Source organism: Clupea harengus, chromosome 17, assembly GCF_900700415.2.
Source record: "Clupea harengus chromosome 17, Ch_v2.0.2, whole genome shotgun sequence".
Classification (NCBI taxonomy): Eukaryota; Metazoa; Chordata; class Actinopteri; order Clupeiformes; family Clupeidae; genus Clupea; species Clupea harengus.
Genome location: NC_045168.1, coordinates 16,050,484 through 16,074,969, shown reverse-complemented (window position 1 = coordinate 16,074,969; position 24,486 = coordinate 16,050,484). Strand labels below are relative to the sequence as shown.

Here is a 24,486-nt window from a genome sequence, read left to right as displayed (position 1 = left end):
TGAAATGGTGTTTTTCAGCTGCCAGAGAACATCCCCATAAGAATATTGACTAAATTACTTTCCTGTTTTTGATCGTTAAAAAACGTGAGAGGAGGAATTACGTTGACTTTATCCACAGCAACAGACAGTGCATCAACACACTTTCATCAATTTGAACACCATAACATTAGTGTTGTTAGCCCCTTGCCCTACCAGCTGTTCAACCAGTTGAACCAAAGGAACATATGAATATGAATCAGTCTTTATGCTATGAATCCATGAATGTTAAACAGGAATACTGTCCTGTGTAACAGACTATTCTGTGTGTTTCTCTGCCTTGGCAACGTGTAGTGTGTCAAGGATTTTGAGAATGAGATTTATGCGTCAGATGTGCAACATCCCAACCGACATCCATCAGCCCTCTCATAACCTGCGGTCACCTGACTCTTGTTATCTTGAGTGTCATGGGGAAAGACCCACTGCAGGAAGAGAATCAACACATTGTAGTTTTGAGACTATGCAACAGGCATACATCTCTGCCATAGATAGTCTATAGACTGTAACATTACACCATGCATTACAGCCTAGCCAGCATATATTAAGAACAAAAATGCAATCAACTTTGTAAATTGGCTTGAACTGTGACAAATCCAGTAATTTCAGTCATTCAGTATTTTTTTTAACATCTCCACAGGTTCTATTACATAATCCATTTTAAATTATTTTGGTATGCAAATGCACACAAACACATCTATGAAACTCGTCTACAAACAAAATAAGCTTGCCATAGAGAGACTGATTGCAACCATTCAGTAAAACTATGCAAATATTGAGAGAAAAAAAAGAAATCTTGTCCTAACTACTGTATACCCAAACCATTGGATTACAACAACCTGAAACCACCCATTTCTGGACCCCCCGACCGAGGGCTCCGCCTTGAGTGGTAGTTCCAGTCAGAGCGCCCTGTCTGTCCCTCCTCCAGCACAGTGGTGTATGAGTGCATAGCACTGTAGTCTACCCCTGCCCTGCCTCTCCCTCAGTCCGCTTGTCGTTTCTGCAGCAGCTGGGACCAGGCACCTTCTGTACAGGAGCACGCAGCATGGCATCGAGTGGTTTTGTTCTCGCAGGACTTTACATCCTCGTCGTCGCCAGTCAATGTAAGCAACACAAAACAACGTGTGAATAACCTTGCTAAGTGCTTACAGGCTTGTGTGAATAGCTAGAACATGAACTTCGGCTTGCACTTGACCAGTTTGTCGCTGGGACCTGACAGAGGTGGCTTGACTTTAGTCTCGCAGCATACAGGTACAGTTTCTAAAATATGTGACGCCTTCGTGATGATTGTATAGCAGAGAATTGCATCGGTGCAGCTTTTCCAAAGTGTGTTTTAAGTGCATGTAGCTATAAGGCTGTAACAAAAACTATTGCGTGCATGATTTAGATGTATCATTTCATAGGTTATTTTCTTTTTTTTATGGTAGGTTAGTGTAGTCTAGATTGAGTACTAGTAAACTTCTTAATATCGTGTGTTGCTGAGTTGCAGGCTCGAGTCAGTCGTGTAAAAAGTCGGTCAGTCGCTGGGAAATATTCATATGGACACATTCACGCCCACGACTAATTGCTAAGTTAATAAGCGTGAGCTGCACCCATCGCTACTGGTGTCCGACACCGAGTATGCTTTTGTAGTGAATTCTTAAGTTTTACAACAGAGTAGTATGGATATCTGAAAAAAATATTCCTTTGAACAGCCATACAATTTCCCCATTCTTAATGTTTTCTTTATGTTAAAATGACGATGTTCTCCTCTCCACGATAAATTATTCACTTTGTATTTTTGAAAAGTTGTGCAAATGTTTTGGTGGTGACAGTGGTGTTCTCTTCTCCTGAACTGGTTTACAAGGGCTCGTTCTCCATCCATGCGCTGCGACTTTAGCCACTTAAATCATGATCCGTTTCCTGACGTGCTCAATTTGTGTTTCACACTCACTTGGGCGCGGGTCAGTTTTCAGAGATACGCTCTGGCTCCCTCGGTCCAAACGTTATTATTTCATATGCATCGTACGGACACTGAAGCACATTCCAGAAGTCTTCTAGCCTATTAAAGGCTGTCCACAGATAGATGTAGGATGGGTGGAGTGACGGTGGCAACCATTCCGCCAGCTTTCAAAAACATTTCAAGGATGTTTTCCAGTGATGTTTGTTAAGAGAAGTATGGCTAAAAGCACTTAAAGCTCCCTGTATCCTTCCTTTCTGTGCCTCAAGCAGTAAACCGACACACTTCCTCCCCTGTTTGTCTTTCGCTGTCAGTCTTTTAAGTCACACCAAGGAGCCCTCCTGCTTTAACTCAGCCTCTACCTCAGGCCCTGACTCCCCCCCTCTCTCTCTCCCTCTCTCTCTTCTCTCTCTCCCTATCTCTCTTATCCATCTTTCTTCTCTCTCTCTCCCTCTCTCTTCTCCCTCTCTTTTCTCCATCTCTCTCCTCTCTCGCTTTTCCCCCTTCTCTTATTCTTCTCCATCTCTCTTCTCTCTCTCTCTCCCTCTCTCTCTTCTCTCTCTCTCCCTCTCTCTTCTCCATCTCTATTCTCTCTCTTTCCCTCTCCCTCTTCTCCATCTCTCTCCTCTCTCGCTTTTCCCCCTTCTCTTATTCTTCTCCATCTCTCTTCTCTCTCTCTCCCTCTCTCTCTTCTCATCTCTCTTCTCTCTCTCTCCCTCTCTCTTCTCCATCTCTCTTCTCTCTCTTTCCCTCTCCCTCTTCTCCATCTCTCTCCTCTCTCGCTTTCCCCTCTTCTCTTATTCTTCTCCATCTCTCTCTCTCCCTCTCTCTCTTCTCCATCTCTCTCTCTTTTCCATCTCTCTCTTCTCTTGCTTCCCCCCTTATCTTATTCTTCTCCTATTCCCTGTCTTCTGTCTCTCCTCTCACTGTCCTCTGAGGTCCTGGCCTGCTTGCCCTCTTCTCAGCACTAATGAAGCGGACCTTATCTCACTTCCTGTCTGACCTGTCATCTGTAAGGGCACGAGGGGATTTCCCCTCAGTAACTCTAAGGCAGCCTCTTTGTTAGCAGGGCTCTGCTGGGCACCTTTGCTCTTGTGTCTTAAATTCACTCTGTTGAGGACAAAAGTGAACCGTTTAAAAAAAGGTTCACATGTCCAGATAAGACAAAGCTGAGACTGTGGCATAGTGATGATCTGGTGTCGAAGTCTTTCCAGGAACTTTCAGACGAGCTGATCATCACATGACCACCTCTGTGATGAGAGTGGCTACATACAACTGCATAGAGATAGGATTCCGTTATAGCCTCTTATTGGTCAACAACAGTGGTCCTACACACCTAACCTGTCCTTCAACAAGTCCCTTTGGAGTTTCTCATTTGGAACATGAGTTAACTACTATAGTTTGCCTCAGTGAGAACTGTGGTATGACTAAGAGAGGGGGGGGTTACTTTGTTAAGGGAACGAATACATTAAAATGCAATAGATCTACTATAGAATTAATTATTTCAGACTTCTCGAATTGAATTGACTTATCACCAAATGGTTACTGAATATCTTTCTAGCTCAACCTGTTATCCAAACCCCCCCCCCCCCCCCCAAAAAAAAGATTATCTGCAAACAAGAACATTATTTGTTACAAACACCAACCCGGGGCATAAAACGGGTGACGACAGAGAAATTCCATCTCTGTAATGGAGAGAAAGTATTGCTCCCTAGACTTCCCCTACTGAGGGTCAAAGGTTAGCGTTTTCACACAAAGACACCATGCTTTAGAACGGCAATGTGGCAGCGTGTGCCCCGGCGTCCATCCCCAGCGACTGTTCCTACAGGCCGCTTTCATACAATTACAGGCATTGTTCTCGAGATGCATAGTTTATCACTGAGATTAAGGACAAATACACCAAGTCAAGGCCTCCTACTTGGAGAAGCTGGGCTGGAAGTCTATTAACTAGAATGAGGCAGACCTTAGACTGCTTCTGTGAGTTCCTCTCTACGAATATCCATCACAGTGTTTATGCAAAACGTGGCATAAATGTTTAAAGAAAAGCTGTTGTTACCATTCTGTATCCAGGTAGACCAAACAAATCAAGTGTTTATTCTATTCCAAGCACAGATTTTTTTTCATCATTTTGTCCCTTGGCCCATTCAGCTTGATGCTGTACAGTCTTACTGTTAGGATTTCTCATTTTAGTCATTATGTAGCCATCTTCAAATAGTATAATTTTTGTGCATAGATAGATGTACCTGCTCAGCTGACGTCTTTGAGGGATTGGCCTAAGACAGACGTGGTTTATCTTGAGAAGAGTTTTTTTGGGGGGAGCATCTGGAAAGGTTCTTTGTCTTTGTTGCTTGGACAGGAATTATCCTCATCCCTCGGTCCGGGAGGCATTGTTGTTCACCTTCCTGTAGTAAGACACAGTGACATGTCCTGGAGGCCACTGTGCACTTATGAAGTCTGCTGGCACGGAGGCGGTTTCGGTTCCTGTCTGGATAATGCAGGGCTGTTGAGACGGCCGTGATGCTATCCAGATCAGGGGGAAACGTGGACAGGAAAAGACCTGAGCTGCACTCTGAAGTTTACTGAGCTCAGTCAGTTCAGTTCAGACATCTTGACTTATATGTTTTATTTAATCTTTTTTGAAAGTTACTTTGTGTTTCAGTTTAGTCACATAACGTAGTCTTTTTGCTTAAATATTAAAGGTATTTTAAAACAGAACAGAGTATTAAATACAAAACCACAGTTGGTTTGCAGAACTGTTACAAGACTTTAAGCCTTTAAGTAATGTCACTTTTTTTGTTGCCTGTTTTATAATCCATTCATAGCCCTTAATTATTGCTACTTTATGTGGCTAACCAGACTAGGAGGGCAGGCCTTAAGGGGCTAGCTTCTGCTTGTTAGCAGATAGCAGCTGTCTTATGTGCTCATTTACAAACATAGAGGAGCGTTAATGGATCTCTATTGAAAGCCTTAAAGCTCTAACCCTGCAAAACCCAAGCAGCACGAAACACTGTGTTATGGGGATTGTGTGTGACTGTGTGTGTGTGTGTGTGTGTGACTGTGTGTGTGTGTGTGTGTGACTGTGTGTGTGTGTGTGTGGGGGGGGGGGGTGTGACTGTGTGTGTGTGTGTGTGTGTGTGTGTTATGGGGATTGTGTGTGACTGTTGGTGTGTGTGTGTGTGTGTCCTTCTTCCTTTCAGTTATTTGGTCAGGTGCTTGTAGAGGATATTTGTAATGGTTTCCCACCCGTATTACCATCTCCATCTCCTTTCATAGAACTTGTGTCATTTCCTCAGAAACGATCTGAACCTGCAGTCAGTGGCTCCGACTGGGCATTGTTCTTCTCTCTCTCTCTCTCTCTCTCTCACACACTCTCTCTCTTTGTCAATCTCTCTCTCTCTCACTCTCTCTCTCTCTCACACACACTCTCTCTCTCTCACACTCTCTCTCTCTGTCAATCTCTCTCTTTGTCAATCTCTCTCTCTCTCACTCTCTCTCTCTTTGTCAATCTCTCTCTCTTCATATCTCTCTCTCTCACTCTCACACTCTCTCTCACACACTCTCTCACTCTCTCTCTCCTTTGTCAATCTCTCTCTCTCTCTTCATATCTCTCTCTCTCTCTCACGCTCTCTCTCTCTTACTCTCACTCTCTCTCTCTCTGTCTCTCTCTCTCTCTTCATATCTCTCTCTCTCTCTCACACTCTCTCTCTCTTTGTCAATCTCTCTCTCTCTCTCTCTCTCACTCTTTGTCAATCTCTCTCTCTCTCTCTCTTCATATCTCTCTCTCTCTCCATGACTTAAGTCCCTATGACGAGACATTCCAAGGTCCCAGTCAGACATCCGCAGGTTGTGCCAACAACTCTTTTACACGGGCCTTTGTAGTGACAGATGGATTACCAGGCCCAGACACCTACGTGGGGTACCCCCGTACCTACGTCACACGCCTGGGGGTCGGACCGCAGGGCTTCAGATGAGGACTGGGAGGGTTAGACCATGAAAAGCACGAGAGCCAGACTTGCTCCTACATGTCGTCCCTGCTTGTGTTGAAGAGTGTTTTGTCAGAGAAAAGCTTTCGAGGCCTTTTAAAGCAGAGCTGTGTGGCAGATCCCCGGGTGCAGGATTGCACACTAATGGAGGGTGGAAACCACCGTCCCCTCAAAACATGTGCTTTATCATTGAAATGAGGCTGCTATCAATCCTCCGCGCTGGTGACTTTTATGGCCGCTGTCGGAGGGCGGTTTTGGGAGACTGGTGTGGTTTTAATGGACCTGTCACACACACAACAGACAAACAGCCATAGATCACACAAGTGGGTGATTTACTGGTGTGCACTTTTACAAAAAGGTGTAATGTAAAACTATTTAGTTTCTTCAGAAAATAGCTGTTAAAGGCTGCTATCAGAACTTCCCAAATGAAAGGTTTTCATAGAACCCTTTTGGATTGCCTGTTTGTGGAGAGGTCCAGGTTATTTTCCCACATGTGGGAAGCTACCCGTAATCCAAATGCAAATCGTTTTTTTTTCTCTCGATGTGTAAATGTACTGTATATACAAACATAACAGTAACTACACTAGGAGAACCATGTCCAGCTCAACTAGTTAGTTCCTGATTCAGTTCTAATACAGACCCTGTCCTGTCAGCCTCCACTAAGGTGTAGAGTGTCAGCTTATTGTGTTGAGCAGCTGTGGGAAACCTGACCTGACACGTACACACAACCATAAACATAAGCATAAACTCTCCTAAACACCGAAGAAGCCTTTTCTGTGAGTGATGGAGAACCAGTCAAAGCTGACCTGATGGGAAATGACCACAGACAGACAGAGAGAGAGAGAGAGAGAAAGAGAGAGAAAGAGAGTTTGCTTGTCTCCTTTCCAGTGGGCTTTTAAGCAGTGCTTCCCCTCTCATCCTTTAACACTAATCAATAAAGCAGAGCGGAGAGGAGCAGAGAGGCCCTGTCACACACGGGGCTAGTCAGTCAGATGACTTGTTTGTGTTCACCCCCCCCCACCCACCTCTATCTCCCCCCACCTTCTAACCCCCACACACACTCTGTCTCCCCCCACCCCCTCCCAACCTGTACCTCCCCCCCCCCCCCCCCCCTCCTCCCTGCACGTCCTCTGGCCCTGTGCTTGGCTCCTTGCTGTTGTAGATTATATTATTTATGCAGAGCAGTGAGCCTGTCCAAGCTCCACTCACTTTTACTGCACTGGCAGCCGCGGCCACGCCGTGTAATGGATGGTGTTTATACTGGTTGCTCTGCTATTAGCTGGATATCCAGTGCTATGCTGCTGTTTGTCACTGGTGAAATAGTGTCAGTGAGGGCATTGGAGGCACTGGGTCTCAGTGGGATCTGCAGGGACCATGCTGTGTGGATGGACGCCATCTTCCTTTTGGCCTTGCTGTGTGAATGGACGCCATCTTCCTTATGGCCTAGCTGTGTGGATGGACGCCATCTTCCTCATGGCCTTGCTGTGCGGCTGGACGCCATCTTCCTCATGGCCTTCCTGTGCGGCTGGACGCCATCTTCCTTTTGGCCTTGCTGTGCAGCTGGACGCCATCTTCCCTTTGGCCTTGTTGAAGGAGAACTGTCTCTTAGGGATTTAGTCCTCAAACACACACAGCAGACAGCAAGAACAGACAAAATGGAAGAAAATGGACTGACAGACCAAACCAAACCAAACCAAAATGGGAATGAGATTTAGTTTGGCTTTGAGAGAAAAAAAGAGGCCAACTAAACGAATAAGAAGAAGGAGGCTGGGAGGGAGACCACCTGTTGGGAGGGCAGGGTGTTGAGAATGTGAAGCATGTCCATCATCAGTGTGCTAATCCCCCCCCCCCCCCCCCACCCCAGCATAATTGTTATTTCTCCTCCCCATCAGCGGCTCGGCGGGCAGCTGCACACACCTGGCGCCCTGCTCCCTCTGGAGGGGCGTCCACAGGGCTCCCATTACCAAAATGTCTACATACTTACCCCCGAACCCACACACACACACACCAACCCCACCCTCGCCCAGTATACACTCATCTCTACAGCTTGTCCTTTCATTGACCCTCCTCTTGCATTCCCCCCCCCCCCCCCCGTGGTCCCCCGGTACAGACGGGTTTGTCTCCATCAGGTTAGGCACTGTGGGGCCGCCCTGGCCAACACGGGGTCATGTCTCTCTGGCTGTCAGAGGATGAGTTCCTAGAGATTAAGGGGATTGAAATCAAGCGGTGCTTTGTCATGTTTGACAGGACAGATGTGGACAGATGCGGTCCTCCACTACTCAGCCAGTAGCTGACTTCACAGTGGATTTAGTTCAGATCAGACAAGCTGACTTCACAGTGGATTTAGTTCAGATCAAACTAGCTGACTTGACAGTGGATTTAGATCAGATCAAACTAGCTGACTTCACAGTGGATGTACTTCAGATCTGATCTGGTTCCGGCGGCCAAAATGGTTCCACGGTTTCTTATTTTCAGGATTTAGTTATAAATACCACACTGTTTCAGCTAAAAAAAGTCTCCTCAAAAAATGAAGGAGAAATGCTGTGTTTGTTTGTTTTGCGGTGTCGAATGGATATGAGTCGTAACTATAAAACCATACACGTAGGAGAATGCAGACGACGACCAAAAGCTAGAGAGCAGGAGGGAGGGTTGTCCCATAAAATGGAGTGCGTGTGATTCAAATAAAGCCTGCAGCCCAACGCCTTCACTGAATGTCTGACTGGGTGGGAGGCCTCTCTGAGAACACCAGTGCACATACCATAGGCTTGCATTAATAAGGATGCATTGTGTAGTGTGTGTGCTTGACCCCACGAGTCTGTTGATGTTTTAGATAAGTCCAGTCTTTTCTTTCCCTTGCTGATGCGATTTGATTCTTTCGAACGCAAACGAGCCAAGTCATCTTCATTTCTTTAAGACGTACAGTATTAGCTTAAGTCAATGTTGTTGTCAGACCGCATGTTTCAGTGGCTACATTGAGGGACAACTCCATTTGACCAGAAACAGCAGGGCCACAATCAGGATCTCTCTACTAAAACAGGTTTATTAGCCATGACCTGGGGGCGGTGGGGCAGCAGCCAGCCATGCAGCCTAAACCAATATGGGTTCTCAACTGAGTTTGGGTTGTGGCATGGGTTCAAGATACACACACACACACACACACACACACAAATAAGCACAAACACGGGCACACTCACACACACACACACACACACACAAATAAGCACAAACACGGGCACACTCACACACACACACACACACACACACACACAAATAAGCACACACACACAAACACGGGCACACTCACACACACACACACACAAATAAGCACACACAAATAAGCACACACACACACACACACACACACACTAGGGGTGGGCGATATGACCAAAATCTTCTATCACGGTATTTGTAATTTTATATCACGGTTACGGTATATATCACAGTTTATTATACGTAGGGTGACCAGATTTGGGTTTTTGAAAAAGAGGACACTTCAGCGGTGGCGAAATGTGTCCACAGACATTTATTTATTGACCCTTAAGAACACTAAGGTGCAGAAACAATACTGCCTCAATAGGATATTGGCCTAAGCAATAGTGGTCAGTATCCATTGAATCTTTAAATAGTAAAATTAAAGCAAAGTGTATGTAAAAAAAAAAGGAAAAATCTTTCTGTGGCATTTAGTCCAGTGCTTATGTTTCAGTTGTTCTTTAATGTACTTTCAGAAGATAACTCAAGTGTTAAAACTTATTTTTCAATGTGTGTCCATATGTTAACGCAATAATGATGAGATTTTCTTTATATGGCCACATATTAAAATAAGAAAATTAAGAAGTTGGCCATTACACATAGACATATATACATAGACGCTCCATTGACCGCCTCAGCCCGTTGCTGCGACGTGCTAACGAGGTGATGACATGTAAACAGACGCAAGTAAATGATGGAGCTGCGGTTTTTCTGGATAAAAAGCACAATAGCATTTAGATTTCTCAACCGATTTCTCTGAGTCGTTTTTATATTGAAGAGTTTATGATCTACGTGGAGTACCAAACATTTTTTTTACTTAGAATCTCGTTGGTTTGGCCGTAATCGCCGTTGACATACATACATGTATATGTCTATGATAATCGCTGCTAGACGCTCACTGTTCTTGTGCTCTCACAGCTCATTCACTTTGAAATACTGAAAAGAAATCTAAACTATCGAAATAGTGCATCTGTAACTACTAATATTTGACCATCATTGATAAAAATGGAACAGAATCTGCAAATAAATGCCTACACTAGACACTTTTCAGTCCATATTTCTCAGTATATTGAATCTTTCCCAACAGTCGAGGATTACTCAACAAGTAGGCCGCAGTCCTGGCAGGTTATGTGCTTAAAAAATGTTCCGTTGATTTGAATGGGCCACCCCAACGTTCGCAGGTCTGTAATTTCTTTATTTTCACTGCTGCGAAAATGTAATGACCGCTGACAATCTTTCATATCATTCCGCAAATTCATGAGTACCACGTGACGTCACTGTGTTTAAGCGCCGCCATCTTTGTGTCCGAAAGTCTAGCTAAGCGCCGGTCACAACACAGACAATAGTCGGTCACAACCCGCAGAAAGTTAAAATGCCCTGCTTATGTTGTGCTGATGGATGCGACAATAGTCGCGAAAATTACCCAAAGAAACAATTTAATTGTATACCAAAAGATTTAGATGGGCGGAATAAATGGTTGGCTGCAAATTAGAAGAGACAACTGGCAGCCAACATCTAACTTCAGATTGTGCAGTCAACACTTTGTATCTTCCTGCACCACTATCCACGGACATGTTGATTTTGTGTTCAGAGCCGGGGAATGACTGACATGTTAAGTGAAATGCAGCACGTTGATACAATCGTGAATAATTGCTGTGTCTTATCAGAGCTAAACTCTCCTGAGCAAGCCAGAGTGCTAATAGTTAGCGAGCTGTTTAGCCCTTCACTAAAGGCTTTAGCTACACCTAGCTAGCCCACATTGGCACTCTTAACCACCACTAAAATAAATCGGTTGATGAATCGCTGTTTGAATTACTAAGATGTCATGTGATGACATACATATTTGTTGTCTCCAGATGCCATATCTTGGTGTCGTTCATCCATCCTGCAACTGCATATTGATGTACTTTAGAAAGCCTTCAGGCTATCTCCGGTGTATGGGGATGGATTGTGTACAAGATAAATATATATGTCGGGAAAGGACAGTTGGGGCAGACGTTTCGCAGACTTTAAGGGACAAAATAAAGTTGCCGATAATAAATATGGATCGCAGCCAATAATCAATGTTTTTTCTAAATATCGTTGTCTTTCTGCTTCATTCAGATGTGCTGTGTTCGTAGTCATGACTCTGTTCGTTGGCTAACTATGAAAGTTAACTAACTAACTAACTAACCACTAGAATTAGACTTAGAATTAGAATTGTCTAGAATTAGACAATACTAATAATTAGACAATACTACTTTTAAAAAGTCTAAATTTTAAGAACCTATCAATAGAAAACAATACCATTATTATATTTATATTATTATTATTATTATTATATTATTACTATATATTAATATATATGACTAACTAGCTACTATTGGGTACAAATACAATGGGAATAACGGTAGAGTTGGACACAAAGATGGCGGCAGGCAACGATATTTAGAAAAAACATTGATTATTGGCTGCGATCCATATTTATTATCGGCAACTTTATTTTGTCCCTTAAAGTCTGCGAAACGTCTGCCCCAACTGTCCTTTCCCGACATATATATTTATATTGTACACAGTCCATTATGGGTTTTGCAGTTCAAGGGTAGAGGAAACATCATCTCATCCAAATAAACATTAATTGCTGATATTGAGCAGTACTGTTGAGGGCCAACTGTTTGGCCTTTGTTTTATGTAGCCCCCCAATGCCAAGTCCATGTACCACTAGCCTAACGTGACCTAAGCTGCCAAACACTAGGACAATCAACTTACATTTGGATCATAGGTTCTCAATAGCAGTAATCGGAGAATGATATTTTAGTTTTTTGCACACTATGATTTTTCAGATCAGAGGCACATGAAATTTCAAACACACACACACACACACACACGCACACACACGCACACACACACACACAAACAAACACACACACACACACACACACACTACTGTAAACCACAAATCCATCAAAAAAGTGTAAGGATGCAGATTTTGCTGCCTGATAACCAACAGCAGGTTAGGGCCTAGAGGAAGTGTGTGTCCGGCTGTGTGTGTGTGTGTGTGTGTGTGTGTGTGTGTGTGTGTGTGTGTTTGTCTGTTGTGCACAGATCTGCACAGGCTGCCAGACTAACTGTGCTTAACTGTTTGTAACTGTGACTAACTGTGTCTAATCCCCCAGCCTTTCAGAGGCGGCTAGGCAAACAAACCTGAGGAGGCACAGGAGTTGGTGGAGCCCAGCTTTGATTCCCGCCTGGGAGGAGGTCAACATTTATCTTTAGAATTTAGTCTGGAACTGCTTCCTTCTCTCTCTATCTCCCTCTCTCTCTCTCTTTCTCTCTCTCTCTCTCTCTCTCATTCGCTCGCTCTCTTTCCAAAATATTCACTTCTGTTTTTCGAAGCCTCGGTGTGGCTGAGGTTTCTGTGGGTGCAGAGGGGCTGGTCTGGATTTCTGGACGAATCGTGCTGAGCACATACCTCGCCCAAGCAGCGTTAGCAGGAGCAGGAGCAGAAGAGGGAGCAGGGGCAGGAGCAGGAGCAGGAGCAGGAACAGGAGCAGAAGAGGGAGCAGGGGCAGGAGCAGGGACAGGAGCAGGAACAGGAGAGGGAGCAGGAGCAGAAGAGGGAGCAGGGGCAGGAGCAGGAGCAGGAGCAGGAACAGGAGAGGGAGCAGGAGCAGGAGCAGGAGCAGGAGCAGGAGCAGGAACAGGAACAGGAGCAGGAGCAGGAGCAGGAGCAGGAAAGGAGAGTGAGCGGCAGGAGCCAGAGCCAGAGCCAGAGCCCAGGGTGTCCTGGAGAAGAGGCCAGGCCTCAATGCTGCTCTTGTTCTGGGGAAGCGTGCGGCTCAAGCAGCCTCCAGAGGCCTGCCGGTGTGCACACGGCTCCAGTTGCACTTCACCGAGGACAGTCAGGCCTGTTTTACCCATTTTTTTTCACCCTGAAAACACACAAAAATGTTTTAAAACATGCAGGTTTTTGGGGATATGATCTATTTACATTGATATGCTGAAGAATGCCTACTGTGAGGTTCTCAGTATGCCTACATGCCCTGTGCAAAAAGACATCTTAACCTTAACTCTCGCTGAGTTCTGTGAAGTTTCCCTGGGCGTGTTTGAGCGCTCCGTGCTCTCCTCTGTGGCCCTGGAAGCCCATTATGCATTACATTTACACTTAGTCATTTAGCAGACGCTTTTGTCCAAAGCGACGTACAAGGGAGAGAATAGTCAAGCTACGAGCAATAGAACCTGGTGTAACAATAAATACTACTTTACATAAGAAATATAACAAAATGAAATAAAAAAGAAGAAGTGCAGAAATGTAACTGCTGTAATTGCAAGTTACGCACTAGTCGAAGTGCCAGTTAGGACGGGAAGTGCTCTCTGAAGAGTTGGTAGAGAGGGATGCAGTGAGGGTCATGAGGACAGAAGATGCTCTTCTAGCTGCGCCGTGTCGGCGGTGTGTCTGAGCAATGCACCGTCTAATGCGCAGGAAACAGCACGTCAGCTCATCGAATTATGGCGCATTCTGATACATATATAAACAGATCTGAAAGGTGCCTCTCTGCAAATGCTATTTGTATTGTTGCTCTTACTAATTTACTGTCATGCCTGATGTTGGATCTTAATTTCATAAGTCAGTTTGGATTTGGTCAAACAGCAAAACTGTGATGTAGTTATGTCCCCCTAGAGTGCTATATTTACGCTGACGTCTAAGTCATAGTTTGGCAGACATATATATCCAAAGCAACTTAGAAGTGAAGTGCAATGCAAGCAAACAGATGCAAGCAGATCAATGGAAAAATATTGAATTTAAAATGGGGAAGAGAAGACGTTTTAGACAATAGACGTAGCGCACAAGTGAGAAGAATGCAGAAGTAGAGCGCACATGTGCTGAGCTAGATGTGGAGGACGTGAGCGCACATGTGCTGAGCTAGATGTGGAGGACGTGAGCGCACATGTGCTGAGCTAGTGGCGGAGGACGTGAGCGCACATGTGCTGAGCTAGTGGCGGAGGACGTGAGCGCACATGTGCTGAGCTAGATGCAGAGGACGTGAGCGCACATGTGCTGAGCTAGTGGCGGAGGACGTGCTACTCTAGGTCTGCGCTGAGCTGACAGGTCGTGTGCGGAGAGTGACGCCCAGCACCAGCTGCACTGCAGAGGGAATCCAGTGAAACCCAACACACAGTTATGCTTGGGAGAGAAATCACTGTTTGTCTTCTGCTGGCTACTGATTGGTCATTACTGAGGAGGGCGCTGGGGCTCGGAGACCGAGTGGGCCTCCGTTAACAATTGAACATGTGGGAAAGGAACTTGGCAAATGCCACTTGCATTTCTGCGATTCCATAGGATCTGATTTCTGTAAGTCCCTATCGCTGTGTGGCCATTATCACGTCATATAGATATGGCTGATAGCAATGCTGAGGTCAGACCTGCTGGAGTGATCACTTCATATAGATATGGCTGATAGCAATGCTGAGGTCAGACCTGCTGGAGTGATCACTTCATATAGATATGGCTGATAGCAATGCTGAGGTCAGACCTGCTGGAGTGATCACTACATATAGATATGGCTGATAGCAATGCTGAGGTCAGACCTGCTGGAGTGATCACTACATATAGATATGGCTGATAGCAATGCTGAGGTCAGACCTGCTGGAGTGATCACTACATATAGATATGGCTGATATGTACATTTGGGAGGAATTTGCTACATGTGATAAAAAGTGTGTTGGTGATTTATTGAGGACTGACCTTTAATGTGATAAAGAGTGTACTGTATAGCTTCCTGTTTGTGCCGTTGCATGTCTGATCATGAGAAATTGCTAAGGTAATATTTCAATTCAGTTCAATATTATTCATTTATATAATGTCATTAGCAAAAGACATTGTCTCAAAGTGCTATACAGAGCCCAAGGCCTAATAATCAAATGAAGCAACAATAATGAGGCAGCAAAACAAATTTGGCACACATGCTTGCCGTCTGAAGTAGTGTGTGTGTGATATCATAGAGGTCTTTTCTGCCTTTGAAATGAAAGGGAGTTTACTGTTGAGCGTGTTTTCTAAGTCTGTCACATGATTAGTGCTGTCTATGTGCCACATCTAAGAGGAGAGCTCATGACCAGCTTCACATAAACAGCCGTCTCCTTTATGCTTGCTTCAGCCTGGAAAAAAAAGAGAAGAGGGAAAATGTCTCGCTTTGTCTACGCAACCGATTTCTGCTCTCAGATTGTTAGAAAACTCTTAGTCCCTAGACACAGACTCTTTGATGGCTAAATTCACTTACGAGACTTTTATCTGTAATCTCATTCAGTGTTTTGTCACCCAAATGCACGGTGAGCAGCAGAAATCATCGCATTAGGGGATGTTATTGTGTAAACGCAGGAAGCCCAGAGTTGACAAACACACTAAGGGATTGTGTTACAGCTCCAGCCTAAGAGCCCAAGATTCTGCGTGTGATTCATGTCGATCTCACCTCGGCTTTGACCGTATCCTGCAGTATTTCCCCCTGTTTTTAGATCGAAGGACAGATATAGAGATCCTTCCTGGAATAGTTCTCATTGAATAGACAGTGTGTGTACAAATGTCAAGAGAGTCTCTATCTGTGCTTACAAAGAACTTGGAAAGGACAGGGCCTCCAATAGCAAAGTCCATGCCAGACGCAGTCACAGCCAAAGCCACAGCCACAGCCAAAGCCACAGACGCAGACGCAGACGCCGACGCCGACGCAGCCACAGACACATACGCAGCCACAGACACAGACGCAGACGCAGACGCAGTCGCAGACGCAGACGCAGACGCAGACACAGACACAGCCACAGACACAGCCACAGACACAGACAGAGGACACAGACACAGACACAGACACAGACAGAGGACACAGACACAGCCACAGACAGAGGACACAGCCACAGACACAGCCACGTCCTGGCGAGGTTGCTCTCAGTGAAACTGTGAACTTGTCCCCACTCCTGACTGAAGCCATGAAAACAGAATCATGCACAGACGCCGAGTCAGGCCAGGCATGTGCTGTTCAGGCTTATCTAATTTTCAGATAATAAACAGCCGCTCTGTGATACACGTGTACGGCTCACTGTAAGGTCGCTGGGTCAGTGGGCGGTGGTCACTGAAGTCGGACATTTCAGGGTATTTCTTTTAGCTTCGTCAAACCAGACACACATTCACTCTACCTACAGTATGAACTGCCTAAGAAATTAAGATGGAGCAATGGGCGATGCTGTTTTTGCTACACATTTCATAAGAGGACGATTGCTTGTTAAAATAGTAGTAGTAGAAGTTCAAAATTTTTCAGGAAGTTGCACATTTCTGTTGAGCTCAACGTTCCTCAGGGTGAGTTCTCAATTAGGCCTCCGTGTGTGTGTGTGTGTGTGTGTGTGTGTGGTGTGGCCCCTCTTAACCCTTCGTTGCCTCAGAGATAGTCAAGCTGTCGCCCGGGCGGGGTTGTGAACGGCAGGAGATAGTGGCAGTGTAAGTGGTGTGTCTGTGGGGGTAATTGATGTGGTTTTCTGCCTCCACCCCCCTCCGCTCTCTGCTCAGATGTGGACAGGCCCCTGTTTGTTTCCTCGGGGGTGAGGATTGATGGTGTGGGTTGAGCTTTCGTCAGCGCTGAAAGGGAGGCCCCCTTTCGGTCACGTCCCGACGCCCCTGGCAGACTCTGTGGCTAATCGCCCAGGACCGCAGCAGTCTCCCACCGGCCCCTCTGCGGGGACAAATGGATCGACCCGCTTCCCCTCCGGCTGGTCACAGGGCCTGGATTGTGTGTGAAGTCTCTCTTAGGGTCGGGGGGTGAGGGGTGGGGGTGCAGGGAGGTCCTCCATAATGGTCACCTTATCCTGAGTGGTGGCATCTTAGAAGGGGATGCCAGACATTCCTCAGCTCTCTTCCTCTCTCTGTCTCTCTGTCGCCCCAACTCCCCCCCCCCCCCCCCAGAAAAATGAATGTGCATGTGGGAGCCCCTCTCCCCCTCTGCCCTATGCCCCCCTTCGTCACGGGTGCAGGTCTGCCCCAGCAGAGCACACTTCCTGGAGGGAAGTAGGCCATAGAGATTGGTGAACACGCTCGTCAATTATCAATATGTTTTCAGTGAGATCTGATGCTTGATTGACAGGTTCACCAAAGTCCCGCTCTAGTCCCTATGTCGTGCTGTTACTGGCTCCGCCTCCTTTCACTGGCTCCTCCTCCTTACCGAACAGCTGACGCTGGCACTGACCCAGCAGACTAGTGTGGATCTAGAGTGTATAATTATATATGATGAACATACCTGCCTGTAGAGTAGATCTAGAGTGTATAGCCGTATATATGATGAACATACCTGTAGAGTGGATCTAGAGTGTATAGCCGTATATATGATGAACATACCTGTAGAGTGGATCTAGAGTGTATAGCCGTATATATGATGAACATACCTGTAGAGTGGATCTATGGATCTAGAGTGTAGAGCCGTATATATGATGAACATGCCTGCCTGTAGAGTGGATCTAGAGTGTATAGCCGTATATATGATGAACATACCTGTAGAGTGGATCTAGAGTGTATAGCCGTATATATGATGATGAACATACCTGTAGAGTGGATCTAGAGTGTATAGCCGTATATATGATGAACATACCTGTAGAGTGGATCTAGAGTGTATAGCCGTATATATGATGAACATACCTGTAGAGTGGATCTAGAGTGTATAGCCGTATATATGATGAACATACCTGTAGAGTGGATCTAGAGTGTATAGCCGTATATATGATGAACATACCTGTAGAGTGGATCTATGGATCTAGAGTGTAGAGCCGTATATATGATGAACATGCCTGCCTGTAGAGTGTATCTAGAGTGTATATGACTCACATGCCTGCCATGGTGAAATGTGGATGAAATGAGGGTGGGAGTGATTGGAGCGTGAATGGCATGTGAGATTCGTTAACCAACCCGAATGCTTGCTGAAGGCAGGGCTCGAACGAGGATCGACAGTCTGAGAATGTGGAAGTTAGGGTTGGGTCTTACGGGGAAAGAGCCAGTAGGCAACGCCTTGATAGCGCTCGCTTTCGACACTCCTCTTGTCCATATTTTACATACGAATTCACACCCCACGTTTGTACTGTTTTACTGTATTGGATGTTACTGCAAGCAGCTGCTGAATGAGTAAATCTAAATATCACAAGCTCTAGGCTTGTGGCTCCTTGAGGAGGTTGGAGTCTCATGCTGCGTAAACCACAGCGACTAGCATCAGTGGTTGATCCGTATCAGCCTTGAGATGCTGAACTACACACAGGCTGCATCAGTGGTTGATCCCTATCAGCCTTGAGATGCTGAACTACACACACGCTACAAACCACAGCGACTAGCATCACCATACCAACCATAGCAACAGTGGTTGATCCGTATCAACCTTGAGATGCTGAACTACACACAGGCTGCATCAGTGGTTGATCTGTATCAGCCTTGAGATGCTGAACTACACACAGGCTGCAAACCACAGCGACTAGCATCAGTGGTTGATCCGTATCAGCCTTAAGATGCTGAACTACACACAGGCTGCATGTGCGTGGCCTGAGTGAAGCAGTAATGTCCAGCGATACTCCTGCTGCTGAGTGCCCAGTAGCTCCCTGAGATCAGAGAGGAGGAGGAGGAGGAGGAGGAGGAGGAGGATGGAGGGGCTTCTCTGGGGAGCTGACTCAGAGAAAGCGCCATGCAGGGGGTCACTTAGCCCTCTGCCAGAAGCCCAGAGCTCCTGCTCAGCTATTATAGTATGTCAAAGTAAATAATTGATGGTGTTTCCTGAAACACCAGTCTCTGTTGATGTTCTGGAGCATTAGAGGCTTTTAAAATAATAATGTTGACACACACGCACAGTCAGTAATGACCAGTTCTAGTACAGTTAAAATGAGAGACATTTCATGGACGCTCTTAGTCTCTCGAATACCCCATTTTCTTCACTCTGTGGATGTTGTGCTCTAGAATGTTCCTGACTCTGGAATGTATCTGGACTAGACCAGGTCTAGATCAGAGACCAGACCTCTTCACGTTCAGGAACTGATTTTTGTTATTGTGATGCAGGTCTGAGAGCATTTACTTCAGGATGTGTCAGTCCCACAGCCTTCCTGTTACTGTAGCGTTCCTCCTGGTTCCTCACCCTACTCTTCTCCCTATTCTGTCTCTTCCTCAAGCCCGGCTCTGGAAGATCATGGGCCTGAAAGTTCTGTAAGAGAACTAAAAAAAGTTAGTGAACTTCTTTTGCACCTCTGCCACTTTCCACATATTTCCGAAAATGAATCATTGCGGACATGACCTTTCATCCACCTGTGTTTCTATATCCACAATAGTTCCATTTTAAGATGCATTGTTCTGTGACACCTGACACTACTTGTGTTGGAGTGGTGGTGATCTGTTATGAAGAAGTCTTACTGTAGCACGGTCTTACACTTGGTCTTGGGCCAAAGCAGTCGTGATATCTATTCTTTGACACGTACTTCAGTGTGGGAGAGCGCTGGCACAGTCCACACGACTCCACTGAGAACATGAGCGCTGTGTGTGGTACTCTCTCACTAATGACTTCTGAGCGATTGCAAACATACCTTGCATAGAGAAAAATCAAACAAGCGGAATAATGAATGGAGTTCTTTTACAAGAGGTCTAACTGAACTCAGTGGTTCTGTATGCTGTACAAGAACAAATGGCAGTGTGAAAGCTAGCTGAAAGATCTGCATTTGTGGAATACGCGGTTTCTTTGAAAGGGTTGTTGCTGTCACGTCTTCTCGTGGGTCACACAGTGTTTCTGATTGTTTTTTCTCTTAACTTTAGTCATCGATTCTGCCCGGTAGCAGAAGTGGAGTGTGTTCCATAGGCTTGTCTGGTGTGCGCTCAGGCTTGTTATGTGCTCCATAGGCTTGAGTTCGTTTGTCTGGCGTGCTCTCCAGTTATGCCGCATTGATGCCATTCATACTAGTTCAAGAGTGCACCAAAAAAGGAGAGGGCCGCTCTTGAACACTCCATCACGTCGACCCCAGCAATTGCTTCCAGAGCGGGGCTATCTTTAGCACCGGAGGGCCACGCTGCCAATGAGAGATTTCCATCACACACACACACTTTTCATACCTCGCAGGGCAAGTCATGGGACTCCAATATCACAATCGGTGCTGCAGAACACACAAAAAAGTCCCTCGGCCCTTTCCCATAGTTAAGAGATATGTGTGTGAGTGTGTGTGTGAGTGTGTGAGTGTGTGTGTGTGTGTGTGTGTGAGTGTTTTTTTTCCTACTTGTTTCTGTGACATTGAGCTGGACTCCGAGGAGATTGCTGTCTTAAACGTGGGAAAGAGACTCCGGGGGAACTGTACCACCCTGTGAAGCCCCAAGAATAGGGAGGGGGTAAAAAAAAGCCCCAGCGAGATGATGTTGCAAAGGCAGACCATTTGTTTTGTTTGCAATTGTGATTTTTTACTGGACTGCGCACGACATGAGAAGTTGTCCATGCACCCCCGTAATGTCAGAGATCACTCACAACAAACATTTTATGACCAGTGGATCAAAACAGCGGCTGCAGGGGAAGTTTGTGTTCGGCAGCCCAGCCCGGTTCTTTGCCAAATTCACAGACTTTAGTTCTGCTCCAGCGCTGGTCTCCAGGGCTTTGAAGGATGGGGGTGTTTGGAGAGGGAATGCGTGGAGGTGGGTAAGGGGGCGGGGGGGTTGCTGAGCAGAGCAAACATCCATAACAGGACTCTGAAGCGGTTTGTTGTTGGCGGTTGCTTAGGGTATTCAGCCGTTAGTTGCCATCGCAGAACTCCAGCGAGCTCCTTTGGAGAGCGTATTTATACGCTGATATAGTGGAGACATTTATTAAGTCCAAGGCAAAGGCAAGCTTACTGTGTAAAGCATTGACAGCGCTGGCTGTCTTCACACGCACTGTGTTTGTTTGTTGTCTCCTAGGGGCCTAGGGGAATGAGCAACAATAGGTTTTTCTTTTCAAAAGCAGAGAAACAGTACTTTGAATGGAAGACAGAGCGCTGGGACTAAAGTTGAATCATTTTGAGTTTCACTTTTAATCTGAATTATATGTCAGTCGGTATTGATATGTCAGTGTCACATCAATGTCCAAAACGACAATTCAATGCAATTCAATGTTATTCATTGATATAGTGCCATTAGCAATAGACATTGTCTCAAAGCGCTTTACAGAGCCCAAGGCCTAACCCTTAACCTCCTAGAGCCCAAGGCCTAACCCTAACCTCGTAGAGCCCAAGGCCTAACCCTAACCTCGTTGAGCAAGCACATGGCAACGGTGGCAAGGAAAACCCCCTTTTAACAGGCAGAAACCTTGAGCAGAACCCAGCTCAGAGGGGGGAGCCATCTGCTTGAGGCCGGCCAGTAGAAGGACAAAACCCAATCAGTCAATCAAACCCATCCACCTGAACCATGTGTCCATCAGATGATGGCACAGATTGATCAGGACCACAGGAGTGTCCGCCTCCCTGCATCTGTGAGTAGTGTCTCACTCCCTGATGAACCAGAACACTGTCTGTCTCTCTGCATCTGTGAGTAGTGTCTCACTCCCTGCAGTGCATTGTGGCGGAGGATGTGACCGGGTCAGACCAGCGCGGTCAGTCTGAGCGGTGACGGGCTGGACTCCCGGAGTGGACGCCCTCTGTGGCTATCAGTGGCATGGGAACCTGGGGGCCGCTGGTGGCTGGTGTTGTTGCAGCTGTCTGTGTCAGTAGCACCTCAGGCATGTGTGTGTGTGTGTGTGTGTGTGTGTGTGTGTGTGTGTAAAACACCACCTGAGGCTCGCACGCCAGTGCGCACACACACGCCAGAGGCTTGCACGCCACATGCACACACACACACACACACACACACACACACACACACACACACACACACACACACACACACACACACACACACACACACACACACACACATATGCACACACACACACACACACACACGCACACACGCAAACACACATATAGACACATACACACACACACACACACACACACAGACAGACAGACACACACACAGCAGGAACAGACAACCATATCAGTAAACAGTGCCCTCACCCAAGGTCACCAATCAGCTAAGTTTCAGGAGAGCTGTCTGTGTGGGTCACACTAATTAGCTTGTTTTGGGTTGTTTTTGATTTATTGGAGTACCAGAAGCTGTTGAGGGTTACTGTGCCCAAAGCCAAATGACATTACGATATGCAGCAACTGTTTCCTGTCTATTAGTACAGTCTAATCAATGAGCCTATGAAATAACACACTTCAAAAATAAAACAGGAGCTGCTGACTTCAACATTTGAGGTATTCTTTATCCACAAGAATATACCCATATCAAGCTTCAGATAGAATAGATAATATACCCATATCAAGCTTCAGATAGGATAGATAATATACCCATATCAAGCTCCAGATAGATTAGATAATATACCCATATCAAACTTCAGATAGGATAGATAATATATCCATATCAAGCTTCAGATAGGATAGATAATATACCCATATCAAGCTTCAGATAGGATAGATAATATATCCATATCAAGCTTCAGATAGAATAGATAATATACCCATATCAAGCTTCAGATAGAATAGATTTTATACACATATCAAGCTTCAGATAGAATAGATTAGTGTAATACAACTTTATATTACAGTGAACTTGTGTAAGTAATATAAATTATAATTCTGTCTTCCTCTCCAGTAAATCCAAATTGTTACATGTCACTGATCCTAACACTAATTCCAAAATGTATGAATTAATTCAGTATAAGTACATAGTGATTACTTGATTTAAAATAGTTTATACCACTGAGTCTGAGACGACAGGATAACAGAATAACCAGAAATGGCTTCCTGTTGGGAAAATGGCTTCCTGTTGGATTCAGAATTATGACATGAGTGACTTCAAATAAAAAAGGATGAAAATCAAAGGTGGGAAGGCACAGGGGTTTCCCTAATGGGCAACCGGAGTCTGGCTCGAGCTGGACTGGAGTGGTTTTAGGGGGGGGGGGGGGGGGGGGGTTTACGGGGGGGCCTCACCTCATTAGAGCCCCAGCACACCTGAAAGCACTTTGGCATTCTGTTTGAAGGGCCCCACAGGAGGACCCCAGGGTGGCACAGACGCAGGGGCCCGTATAGAAATGCATCGGTTAACCAAACGCCCCTATATGGTCTAGTAGTGGCAGTAATGTCTTTGATGTCCCTGCTAAAAATGCTCTGCTTCTTGGGGAATGCCACCCAAGTGAGGGTTAACACCATACATTAATAATGCAGAAGTCCTTTGGTCAAGACTCTTTCATGTATCTCATTTAGCTGTTTGTTTTCTCTGACATGTATTGGAGGTGATTACTGTAAAGCGTTAGTGCTTCGACTGGCTCTCCCAGGTGCTGGCCTGCTAAAAGCTAAAAGCTAATGTAAGCCCGGCTGCCGTAGGTCATGCTGTACCGGCGCGCTGTAATCAGGCTGGATGCTTTGCGTGTCCACTGACTGAGCCCATAGGTATGTGTGACCTGGCCTACTGTATGCTATTAACAGCCCTGAGCACCCACCGTCACGTCACGTAGCCCCTCCGTGTTCCTGTCACATGTGCTAACACACACAACAGACGCAGCGCTGCTATTTATAAACACAGTATGCCGGACAGGGTGCTGAGTGTATGCACACAAAATTAGCCTTTGTGTGTCTAAGTGGGTGTCTGATGAGGCAGCGGTGTGGTGAAGGACTGGTGGCAAGTCTGTGGCCATTGGGGGGATGCAGTGGTATTGTTGGCACTTCTTAGCACCACTTAGCTTTAGCTATAGAGATTTACTATCGAGAGAAACAGCATCACATGTCTGACAACAAAGAATATCATTGATGCTCTGGAGTGGTGGGTTAATGGCTTGGAAATTAAATAGGCGGTTCACCAAGCATTAAATAAACAGCTATTCCATTTCTAACAGTTCACATAGCTCATTGTAGCTAAAACAATCAATTGCATTTATACTCTGGCCCATTGCACAGAGGCTACAGTACATCTTCACTATGCTAGATTTTAGGGTTGTGAGTATTCATAAGTGAGCTCATCCTGTCTTGGTATGGTTCCTGCATTATCTTTTCATTATATGAACAAGATCCAGAACATCCTCGTCCAAACCATTCTGAACAGGAATCAGAAAGCATAAACATATAACGTAACAGGTGTGGAGTTGTGTTACAGTGTTTATGGCTGTTTAGATATGGGTGTGTCTGAGTGTGTGTGTGTGGGTGTGTGTGTGTTTGTGTGTGTTGTGTGTGATGCACTGGGTCAGGGGAACGGAGCCC

At 45.7% G+C, this 24,486-nt stretch overlaps 1 protein-coding gene across 4 annotated transcripts in view; it reads left to right on the top strand.

The window, feature by feature from the left end:
- The first annotated feature begins 948 nt into the window (after nt 1–948).
- Nucleotides 949–24,486, top strand: part of mcamb (melanoma cell adhesion molecule b) — a 56,978-nt gene continuing 33,440 nt past the window's right edge. For 3 of the 4 annotated variants that reach the window (XM_012841785.3, XM_031583833.2, XM_012841784.3), the window contains exon 1: nt 950–1,136. In XM_012841785.3, the coding sequence (XP_012697239.1) occupies nt 1,079–1,136 (58 nt within the window). In that variant the 5' untranslated portion in view covers nt 950–1,078. Of the gene's footprint in view, nt 1,137–24,486 lie in introns of all 4 variants that reach the window. The other variant, XM_012841783.3, reaches the window with a different exon arrangement.